The sequence below is a fragment of the Crotalus tigris genome, unplaced genomic scaffold (genome assembly GCF_016545835.1).
Source record: "Crotalus tigris isolate CLP2741 ecotype Arizona unplaced genomic scaffold, ASM1654583v1 scf7180000017585.4430047, whole genome shotgun sequence".
Taxonomy (NCBI): domain Eukaryota; kingdom Metazoa; phylum Chordata; class Lepidosauria; order Squamata; family Viperidae; genus Crotalus; species Crotalus tigris.
The window spans coordinates 3,262,428-3,274,665 of record NW_024096493.1 but is presented as its reverse complement, the minus strand read 5'-3'; the positions used below and the strand labels follow the sequence as shown (position 1 = coordinate 3,274,665).

The following is a 12,238-nucleotide window of genomic DNA, read 5'->3' as shown; positions in this document are numbered from 1 at the left end:
ATTAATATCTGGCAGAGCAATGACATGTACATCAAAATTCACAGAGACTCTTATGAAAGAAAATTAATGTGTTCCTGAAACTTTCATTAACACAATTCCAAACTTTTCACAGTAATGTGTTCTTGTAATATATCAGCCTTCTGTACTGAAAATAGGCAAATCTCATGATATTCCACTTTTGACCAAATTGTTACAAGAAAAAAAACACATATATGAATATTAATTGCAATATTAATTGCACAATGCATTGCAGTTGTAATCAGGAAATAGTTATGTAAAAGTATTATAGACTCTTAACAATGCCTCCAAAAGTAAGGTATCATTTATGGCTTTGGATTCTTCAGTGTGTACACTTTTTTCTATTTCCATTTTGTCCTATTTATTTTATTATAAACATGGATTCCAAACGCAAAGAAGGATCATCATTATTATAAATCAAAATATTTTGAATCTGACACTGGTGGCAATAGAAAAATTGGTATTTTGAACATGGTTTTAATGATAAGGGTGTAATGAGAAGTAAATTAATAAAAAAAACATTGATATTCAGTTCAAGGAACTGTTTAATGCCAGTGCTCTCCATCACAATTACAGCATTTCTACCCCAGAATATTACTAGAATCACCAGTCACTCTGCAAACAAGGATTATGAGGAGTTCTCTGGGTATCATACCACGGATTTCTAGAAAGCATAATTTTAACCACTAAAATGAAAGGAGGAAACATTAGCAATTATATCTGACCCTAATTATTCGCACTCCTATAGAGCAGGGCTTTTCAACCTTTTCACAGATTGTACCACATTTAGGATATGGCAGTATTCGAGTACCACAGCCTAACAAGTTGTCAAAAACTTGATGACCAAAAACAAAGGAAAAAAGTCATAAAGTAAAGGTAGTCCTTGACTTACAACAGTTCGCTTAGTGACTGTTCAATGTTACAACGGCACTGAAAAAAGTGACTTATGACCATTTTTCACACTTATGGCTATTGCAGCATCCCCAGGGTCATGTGATTTACATTTGGATGTTTGACAACTGATTCATATTTATGATGGTCACATTGTCTCAGAGTGATGTGATCCCCTTTTGCAACTTTCTGACAAGCAAAGTCAGTGGGGAAGCCAGATTCACTTAACAACCATGTTGCTAATTTAACAACTGCAGTGATTCATTTAACAACTGTGGCAAGAAAAGTTATAAAATGGGGCAAAACTCATTTAACAAATTTCTAACCCCTCCTTCTTTTATATCTTCTCCTCTCCCCCTCCTTTATATCCTCTCTTCTCTCCCCTTCTTTTATATCTTCTCTTCTCTCCCCTCCTTTTATATCCTCTCCCCTCCTTCTTTTATATCCTCTCTTCTCTACCCCCTTCTTTTATATCTTTTCTGTCCCTTCTTTTATATCCTTTCTCTCCCCTCTTTATATCCTCTCTTCTTTCCCTTTATATCCTCTCCCCTCCTTCTTTTATATCCTTTCTCTCCCCTCCTTCTTTTATATCCTCTCTTCTCTCCCCTTCTTTTATATCATCTCCTCTCCCCCTTTTTCTCTTCAGTGCACCTCCAGCTGACTGCTCTCCTCAAGGCTTCACTTCTCCATCTCCCTTTTGCTGTCTCCTTCTTTCCCCGTCTTTTTTTTTCTCTCCCTCTCCTGCCAAAACCTGCTCCGTTTATAACCTTTCCTCTTTCTCTCACCCTCCTTTTCTTTTCCGGGTGAGCTGGAAGCACCGATCAGCTGTAGCTGCACGCCCTGATCCTGGGTTCTCAGCAGGACCCAAGCAGCAACTCACGCAGCTCCAGTTGAATCTCCACCTGAAGACTGCATGGGGCTGCCTGCCACCCTCAAGGCCGCTACCATTCAGCTGGACCTGCGTGTGCCAATCCTGGGCTCTCAGCAGAACCCAGGCAACACAGCTCCAGCTGACTTTCCCACAAGTCTGTGCAGCATTGCCACCGCTTCACCTCATCCACTGTTACACTTTTTTTTACACTTTTTTTAGTGCTTTCCTACCCATTGTACACATATCACCTGCCAGGTGCTGATGTACCACCAGTGGTATGCGTACCACCGGTTGAAAAGTCCTGCTATAGAGGAAAACTATAAAGCTCTTATCTCTAGCTTGCCAAGTCAAGTACAGGCAAATAGCAGCACTGTACATACTTTAATAATAATAATAATAGTAATAATAATCCAGAACAACTTCTGGGACTTCAGTGTTTGCAAGAGCAGCATTTCCCTACAATTAATTAAAGCCACCCAATGTTTCCCCAGACTTCTGTGTGAGCTTTAAAAAAAAGGTGCCAGCCCAGCCAAAAAAACCTGCCTGCTTTAATGAATAACATAGAACTGCTGTGCTTCTGCTAATGCAAGTTTTGAATCCTTTCCCCGAGTAATTTTGGAAACTTGCACAGACCTATTGAAGAGGACTTTAAACTCAGCAGTAGGGAAAGATCCTAGGTAAGTTTCAGTTTTAGAAAGTTGCATTTTCTAAAAGTGAAAGTATTTTTACCTGGATTTTTAAAATTGATTAATAATATAAACTAAAACTTAAAGGAAAAGAAAATTTCAAACAGCTTGGGTTTACTTGATTTCAGATATTATATATGTTGATTTTGTGAATAAGGCACCAGACTAGAAAGCAGGAGATTGGGAGTTATTCATGAAAATCAGCTGGCTGATTTTAGGCCAGTTGCTTTCTTTCAGCCCAACCCACCTCACAGGGCTGTTGTTGTGGCAAAAGTAGGAGGAAGAAAGTATGTTGGATATGTTTGCTGCCCTGGGTTGTTTGTAAAAATAATAAAGGCAGGATACAAGTAAATAAATAAATATTCCCCAAAAGAACTGCAGAAAAAAAGAACTCCAATATTTTGTGTTTCTATACCACATTTAGCAGATTTCTATACCACCACCACAATTTTGTGGCTTTTTTCTTGGTTTTAATAGATATTTTGCCCAGCTGTGGATTGGATGGATGGATGGATGGGTAGATGATAGATAGATAGGATGATCTTTTCTTTTTAACACCTGCACCAAATATCCTATTATATAAGATATAACTTTATATCTTAACCTAAGTTAAAAATTATGTCCTGTTCTCCTGCACCTGCATTTCATTTTGCAAAGTACAGTTCTGAAGTCTTTCTTAATTGCATCTTTCTTAATTGCATCTTCATCCTTCCCCGAGCTGGAGATCTGCCTATATTTTATTATATATTTAAGCCTACTACATAAAGAAACTGAGTTTCACTCACAGACGTCCTTCTATCTAAAGAGGCCAGAGAGAAGCAGAGTGGAGAAATCTCCTCAAACGCATCAAGGGTGGGACGGGAGCGCTTGAGAATAGGAAATCAACTTTTTTTTTTTTTTTTTGCCTTGTTGGGGTGACGGGAGGACAGGACAGAGATGCGGAGAAGTGAGAAGATCCAGTTTTAACGACGCCGAGCAAAGCTTCCCGGAGCCAAGTTCACCTCAAACCGCTGGCCGTTAGTAAGAGATCGTCTAAAAGCGTCGATGCTTTGACCAGAAAGCGACGAAAGAGAACCAAGCCGCGAAATAAGCGAAGCCTGGGCGCGAGCCAGCGAGCGAGTGAGGGAAGGCGCGCGCGAGACCGCGCGCGTGATCCCTACGTCGCCTCCTTTCCTCGGCCCCGCCCGCTTTCGCTCTTGACAAAGCGGCTGCCAAACTCCGCCTCACCAGTCGCTTCCTCCAGCGCCCAGGCCCAGACTCTTCCCTCCGTCAAGGCTTCCAACTCCGGCAGCTTCGGATTGGCCGAAGGGCTGACAGGAGGCGGAGCGTGAAGTAACCGGCGCAGCCCGCCCTTCGCTATAAGCCTCTTTGCAGCTTTCCCACTCAAGCTCCCTCGCGCTCCTGTTTCCTGCGTGTCCTTGTACAACCGAAGGATGAAAACAGCCGCGTCGGGGAAATCTGCTCCAAACAGGCACAACTGTCGTGTGAACACGCACAGGCTCTACCGTCCGTAGCCTCCTCTGCTTCTTTTCGGTGGCTTGGCTTTTTTATTATTATTCCTTCTTTCCTTCCAAAAAGCGCAACTCCTCTCCTCCGTGTTTCGTCTGATTTGTTTCTTTTTTCCCCCTTCATAACCACCTATCCGACAACAAGTCCCCCTTCCCCCTCTCCTGCCGCCGCAGCCGCAGCCGCTCTCCAGGCCGCGGGAATCACAAAAGAAAGCTTTGGCAAGTCGGGTTGTGCGGACTTGAAAAGCCCAGGCAAGAAGGACCGAGCGAGCGCGGAAGGCCGGGCGAGGACCGGGAAGACGGCCGATCCCGCACGAATCCAACGAGTCACCCAGAGACACTTTTTTGAAAGCGTGTTGGCGTGTGAGGCGACCGAAAGAGAGAGAGAGAGAGAGAGAGAGACAGACGGAGAGATTATTATAAGCCCCTGACGAAATAGAAAAGAAAAAAAAAGAGAAAAGTTAAAAGGAGCGGGAAGAAAAGGAAGAGCACCTTGTGGGAGGAATGGTTGCCGCAGCGGGACAGGCTCGCCCCAGCCGTCGTCTTCGTTCTTGCTGAGGTGGGGATTTAAGTTGAGCGCTACATGACCGCGCCGAGCGGGGACTCACCAGCACCATGCGAGGTAAAGGGCGGGACGGTGTCCTCGGCGTGGCCGGGAAGGGAGGGAGGGAGGGAAGGGCCGGGCAAGCCAACCTTAGGAACTGCTTCTGAAGGGAACTGGAGAAGATTAGAGATGGAGAGGCAGTGGATGTTGTCACGTTAACAGAAAGTTCTCCCCCCCTTTTGGGAGGGCAGGTGTGCTCTATGTCTTCTCTCCTATCCCATGCCTTCTCCATTTTGGGGAGCGGGAGAGGGGTGAGGGTCTCTTTGAAGGTCCTCCGGAGGTGGTCCCTCTCCTTTCTACAAGCAGAAGTTTTGCTACTTGCGCTTCTGAGCGAAACGCTGGTGAGCAGAGATGCTCCCTTTGAATGGGAGTGGGAAATTTGAGACGGAGAAAAAGATAGCGGCTGCCTAGAGGAGGAGGAGGAGGAGGAGGAGGAGGAGGAGGAGGAGGAGGAGGAGGAGGAGGAGGAGGAGGAGGAGGAGGGCAAACTACATAGAAATGCATAGTTTCTACTGGAAACTTAGGTCAGCCTATCCCAAACTGGTATGCCATCCAGATATATTGGTACTATAACACAATGGAGGCACCAAGTTGGGTTAAACAAAGTGCATGGCCTGTAAGCAGTAATACGGAAAGGGCTCTGGAGAGAGGTGGGTCTAGACTACTATTTTGTCTAAAGAATGCTTGGCAAACAGGACGATGAGGCTTCTTTTTAGGCAAGTTTCTAAGCTCCCCATCCCCATTCCAAATACTTTAGATGCAACATCTTCCTAGAGAAAATGCAAATTGGCAGTGTTGGAGTTGTAGTCTGGCATTCGCCAGAACTGAAGAAAAAGTTCTGATGGAATCAGTTGCAGTGGGCAATGGATCAGCTCACTCTTTCCAGTGTGCACAGCTTTGGACAACATTCAGTAATGTTGGTCCATCTAGACACACATTTGTCTTCTTGCATCCAGTTCCTCTCCTTTGCCATGCTTATTCATCTATTTTTTCATGGCTCCATGACCCATTGAATGGCACTCTTTGTGGCTTTGCAGGCTTGTTGTACAGTATGCCAAACTTGAGGTGTTGAAGAGCATGACTGCAGGGGGTTACTAAAATATTTGAAGGAAAGGCTAATCAACTGGGAAACCTACTTCACTAGCAGCAGCAGTATACACACTTGTCATCATTCTCTGCTTCTGTCTTCCAAATATATTTCTTGAACATCAACTTTTCTGCTGGCCTTGAGATACTTTTCACTGATTCAAGTCTCTGAACTTACTTCTCATATTTAAGCATGTTTCCCTGTGGACTGATTAGGACATGATACATTGAATAGCAAGGGGGAGCTGGCACAGAGAAAGACAGAGAATCCAAAGATAGCATACTGATCATAATTCACGGAGCACTGCTATCAGTACAGCACTCCTATCAGCACTCAAATCACAAAAGGAAGTTGGATGACCTCTCCCACCTTCTCACTCTCAAATTCACATCCTCAACAAAATACAAACCCAGATTCTCATTCATTCCTTCAGCGCGTTATCCCTTATGGTGTCTCAGGTATGAAAGTGGCCTTGGCGTTGTTTTCAGGTTAAATTGCACAATCCTGTTGAAATTGGCCTCCCGCTTATCCAGCGGTTGGTGGTAGATCGGGCTGTTTGTGTTGGAGAGTATCTCCTAGATCCTCCCTCTCTCTCCGAAGACGCGCATCTACTTTTAAATCACGCAACTTTCCAGATTTATGCAGTTCTCGTTTCCAATCGCTCTTCATTAAAATAACGGGACTGGAAGTATAAAAGGCCTCTTATTTTATGCCTCTTATTTATTTTTTAAAGATCGCTATTCCCCCCCCCCCTTCCACGTCGCTTTTTTAAAAAAAAACAACAACACCTCACTCTAGTTACAGACTAAACAGAGGTGAACTTTCTTCTCTGGCGGCAGCTTCACTCCTGCTTAGTTAACAAGACCGAAAAAAGACAGACGTCCACTTGAATGACTGGAATAAATCTGAGATTAAGAGAAGAAATTACGGGGAACGGAAACGACCCTGTTAATTGGGATATCCTATGTCACTTTCTTAAAGCACTTGAAGTGCAGTTAAAGTAGAAAATACAGTACTTGGTGGTGATTCCGCAAAGCAAGCGCGGAATTTAAGTCTATTTGTTGACCCCTTCCCCATCTAAAACGGGGAGATCCTGGTTAAAAAAAAAAAACTTTCTAAATCGGAGAATAAGTGCCGAAAAAAGGGTTGGTAGTAAAAAGAGACTTACAACGCTTGTAGGTTACAGTGACTGGGGGAGGGTGGCTGTAAAACGACCCAGAGGTCTCGAATGTCCTTACTCAGGGGTCTAATGAAGGGATGCGCAGCTTCTCCCGGCGAGGGATAGACGCCTCCAAGGATCTGACCTCGCTTGTAACTCGGGCATTTGGGAAGAAACTAGGCTTTTAAGTTCTTAGATTGAGGAAGCTCCTGCTTCGTGAGCTATAAGAACCCCTCCCGGTCTTGAAATTCCTCCACCGTTAACTGCTGAAGATCTAAGCAATTATACACTCCCTCAAAGCGCCTTTTTACGCTTTGAACGTCCGCTTTGCCTTTGGCCCTTGGGGAGGGGTCTAAAAATGATTGGTAAATAAGATACCATAAAATTAGGCCTCCAATTTGACAGGTTCTGTCAAATACACCGAGCACTACTTTACTACAAGTGAACTCAACGGCATTCAATGAAATGTACTTCGAAGCAGGCGTTGGTAGTACCACCCCTCTCCCGGGCAGGTTTACTTGGGAATACCTGCCATAGAGTTCTCTCGCGGTTAAGATTCTGTAAAGACGGCTATGCACGCCTTTGGGAAATGGATCCCTTTGGTTGGCTGGGGGGGGGGTGTTACTCTTGAATCCAACCCCGCGCTAAACAGTTGCGTCCAACAGGTCCAGGTAGATAGGGACAAAACTCTGCTGAAGAAGTAGCACTAATGGGCGGAAGGGCAGGTAAGTGAAAAAGCATAGGATCAAGATCGCCCAAAGTGATTGGCATATTGCTGCTTCTGGATAAAACAGCCCCTCGATTTCCCTCCACGAGAGCCTTCTCTGCAACCTTTTAAGGCACAGCTGGTTGGCTCGTCAGTGGCCAGGGACATATGCAGTCAGGCGCTCCATATATTGTTCTCATCAGCGGTTGGGACCCAGAAGTGGCTTCGGGCTATCTGGCACTCGCAACTCGCAAGTTGTAGGGGGTCAGTTGGGCGAATTCGGAATTCATCTGCCAAAGCTTCGTTTCGCGTAATCTGCTCTGCGGCTGCCTCTGCTTGGGGTTGGCCTGGGCCTTTGTCATGTGCTCCACTGACCTACTTCTCTCGGCTGAGAAAATAGGTCCGAGGACCAGAGCAGGACCATCCCAGCCTCCAGCGCTTGACAGGCGGAGATTATTCAGCGAAAATTGCCGGAATCTGCTCTTCGTTCTTATCCCACGAAGTCTAAGCGCCCTGTGGACCAGCGCTCCGGCTTTCCTAAAGGACAAGCACAGACCTAATTTCTGTATTTTACTTTTAAAAAAAAGTTAATTTGAAAATAAATTGGCAGCCTGCATCTAAATATTTGACCCCATTTTTTAGGCCCAATCTAGTTACATTGTATAATAATTGTGCCCTACTTTATATTTTCCAATCCATCAGATCGTCTCAGTTTCCATATGCTACGTGGCTAATTCGATTTAGAAACCTCACCAACTCAGGTGCCCGTGCAGCTTATAAAACAGGCTGATTTTTTTTTTTTCCCGAGAGCCTCTCCTGTTACTTTTAAAGAAGCGGTTGGCAACTCCTGCTGAAGTCCGGAGTAAAGAGTGCGCCCTTTGCAAATGGAATGAGACCGGCCACTCTAAGGCGAATCAGGAAATAAGTTCCAACGATTTCAGCGGCTTTTACCTCAGAGGAAATATCAAAACGCTTTCCGACGTCTTTAGCCTGCTTTCTTTTGAAACCAATGAACTGGATAGGCATGGCGCCTTAGTCTGGGTTGATCTCAGCTGTGTAATTAAGGTATCCATCAAACGTACCCATCCTACATGTCCAGTCTTTTACCACTTCAATCTAAACTCCTGGGCGACGGAAACCCCTCCTTGTCTCACTTGATTCTCACAGCCCAGTCGAGCCAGACCCATTTCTTTGCAAACCGTTAAAAGTCCGGCCAAGGGAGGGCGGGAGATCAGAGATCTAGACAAAATAGTTAGGTCGATCCTGGCGCTTGTCGTGCACTTCTCTTGTTTGTCGTTTTTAATATTGTTATCACGAAGGAGGAAATGAGGGGAAGGCCACAGGACTCGACAGCGACCCGCACTGGAAATCAACACCCCACCCCCTCCTTATTTTCTGGGATCCCGCCTCTCCATTTGGAGAGCATTCGGAGATCGGAGGCCTGAACTTTTCCCTTAAAGGAACTGCTTTTTAGGGGCGTTTAGCTTTGGCAGAGTTGAGGAGCGGATATCTCGGGCCAACCGGTGCTATTTTAGGCCAAACTGGGACCGAGAAGCTGGTCTCCTATTGAGTTTCCTCTTGCTGGGCCGGCACTTCAAAACGTCTCCCCCCCCCATCTTGTTTTAAAAAGCCAATTGCGGGAATCCCCGACTTTCAGTCGGGCCAGTCTCCAGCTCTAGTGATTCGTTCGATTGGGAACCGATTTTGGTGGTTTCTGGAATATTAATCTCTCCATTTTTTAAAAAGGTTTTTGTCCCGAAGGCGAAAGTCCCGGGCAATCAATAGTCCATTGGCTTTCAGTAAAATCAAATCACGACTTTCCGAAGTTAGGGCAAAACTTCTGCTCAAATAAACGAAGCCGGGAGGTTTCCGTGTGTAATAAGCTGCGTTTCTTTTCTATAATTGTGACCTTAATAATACACAGAACTTTTCTGGAACCTTTTCAGAATCTTTTCCATCCCTCAAATCCCAAACTTCTCACAGCTTACTGATTTCACCCTACTCGGAACAAGCTGGAGGTCTTATCTGCCGCCTCAAGTCCGAAGGGGTCGCGGGAAGTCCAGCCAAGGTCCGCGGTGCTCCGAGAAAAAAAGAGAGGAGGGGCTGGATCCTGTCCTCGCGGCGGCTGGCTGGCTGGCTGGCTTACGTCGCAACCCAACAGAGTGGGTTGAAGTGGGTTGAAATTTACCCTGTTTTCCTGCGGTTTAGAAACTGTCCTGAAGCCTCAGCAAGATAAAACTTGATTTATAATTGCGCTATTAAAATATTTCAAAGATAGATGATAAGTGGTTGGACATCCTATTCTTGCTGTAGTCTGTAGTTTGAAACTAGTTTTGCTTTAAGGACACTTCTCTTTCAGATTAGTTGGCATAGTGGGATGGGGAGGAAATATGAAAAGAAACAGAGTGGTACTACTTATGTTACTGAATTAAGATGTCCATTTGTCCTGGAAAATCAAGCAGAATTCTAGGATACTTAGTTAAAAATATAAACACCAGATGATTAAAACACTGCACTGTCCAAATGAAAATGCACAGCCAGAATGTGATTCCTCTTTAAAAAATATACATCTATTGGAACATTTCAAAAGTCATTTTTACTTTTGTTTTTGTTGTTATTTAAAGATTTATCTTTGTATGTAAAATCATAAAACGCAGTTTTTGAAAACTCAGAGTACAGTAGTCTGAATCACTCTTATCACTGTTATATATATATTTTTAAAAATAAATGTATAAAATAATGTCCAAACTGTACTCCCTAAACTTCATAATCACATCTTTCAGCTGTTTGTTCACCTGTGGTATTTCAGTTCCCTTCCCCATCAACAATTTAGGCAGTTTCACTGATTCATTAAAGAGCCTTCCAAATACATGTTTTCTCCTCAGCATTGAAATACAGGTAATGTCATCTTCTTATTAACTTAAATAAACTTATCCTTTAATTATTGCTAATGATGTGTTTTTGAAACATTATGGTGACTTATCATCATATAATCAATTGTAAATAATGCTTACATTAGAATACTACTGATTTATATCATCATGGTCATAGGCCTGCCAAGAATGGATAGTTCTGTTTAAGTTCATCATTGTGAACTTAGTTATTATTTAATGGAGCAATCCAAAAGAAGATAAAAATGATCTGGGGAACCACTGATTTTTAAAAGGATGATGCCGTATGACAGAATTTGAAGTTTATATCTTTACTAGAAAGAACTGTAACCAATAGGCTTTCACTGAAATTCAAGCATAAAGTCAAATTTGTCACAAGTTGCAAATCAAAAGATACATTACAATTTATACATCTGCTCTAATGTTTTTTGAGATATGATCCATTAGCACAAGTTGCTTTCTAATCAAATTTTAAATTAAAAATTCATCAGTCTTTTATGAATCCTGTAGATTTGCACTTTTCCTGGTATTTTATTTGGCAGTTTTATTTAAAGGTATAAACTAGGTATCAAGAAATCATTTTATAGATTTTAGCCAGTTCTCTCAAACAGTTCCTTATAGAGCAGTCTGATTCTTTGTTTGCTTCATTCAGGAGCTCCAGTGGTATATGTAGTGCTCTATCCTGCAATTTTTGCCACAAGAACAACTTTGTAAGGTAAATTGGACTAGGAGTGAATGAATGGGCAAAGTAGCAGAGTCCATGGCAGATGATGGACAGAAAACAGAGTTTTTGCAGTGCTGGTCAATACCTTAATTACTGCACCACAATATAATGTATGTATATTCAGAAGTAAACTGTAGTTGTTTCAGCAGGGCTTTCTCCCAAGTAAATATACATAACTTTTTGGCAATCCCTGTGTAAGTAAATTTCAAATCTAGTTTGATCAAAGCCCCAATGTCTTTCTGATATTCTTTTCTCCCAATACTTTATTCATTATTTAAATGTAGTATTAGGACAAAGAGCTATACTTTAGGAAAAAATGGTTTCAAATATTATAAGAAACAAACTTAGTGATAGAAATTGATCAAAATGTGAATGTGATATTCATATTGAAATATGTATTGTCATAAATATATAATCCAAGGCTTAGTTTTAAACTGGCACCATTAATGTAAATAACATTCAGCAGTTTATAGCTGTTGCCATTATTTTTGCAATGGTCACCTGGTTGTAAAAAGCCAGCTCAGGACTTATTGAATATATATTTTGTTACCTTTTCAGTTGATGTAAAAACTTCACAGATAGCTAGCATTACTTCTATGAAATTGATGCATATATGTTTTTTTAATTAAGGCAACAAAAAGTTGAAGATAACATAATGATTGATCAAATCAGGAATGACATTTGCTACTAACTTATAAGTCAAGTTAACTCTTTCATAGCCTATTACTTGTTGCTTCAGTTTTAACAAAGAAATTCATAAGTGTGTAATGACAATTGTGATAAATCATGCTATACTGTGGAAGTGTGACTGTTAGTAGAATTTCTTGTGAGTTGTTATATAGCAACAACAACCCTGACAAACCTCTAAACAGGAGAATAATAAAAAATAAAAGAACATTTAAATAAGAATTTAATAATATATTCATAGTATCTTGTTGGGTAAAATTTCTCTTAACATTTATTTGTATGTTTCAAACTAAATTCAAATTCTAAGTTCACCTGAACTGAGCTTTGTATAATTGCACAAAGTCCTTAGAGGGTAATGTCAAATAAAAAAACTATCTGATTAGAATGTTAGCTTAATTTTACACTG

General features: G+C 42.2%; 1 protein-coding gene across 1 annotated transcript in view; it reads left to right on the top strand.

Annotated features, from left to right (window-relative positions):
* Window positions 1–2,754: 2,754 nt before the first annotated feature.
* Window positions 2,755–12,238, top strand: part of RORB (RAR related orphan receptor B) — a 150,927-nt gene continuing 141,443 nt past the window's right edge. Inside the window, exon 1 of the mRNA XM_039361529.1 lies at window positions 2,755–4,596. Coding sequence (XP_039217463.1) covers window positions 4,590–4,596 — 7 coding nt within the window. The 5' untranslated portion in view covers window positions 2,755–4,589. The remainder of the gene's footprint in view (window positions 4,597–12,238) is intronic.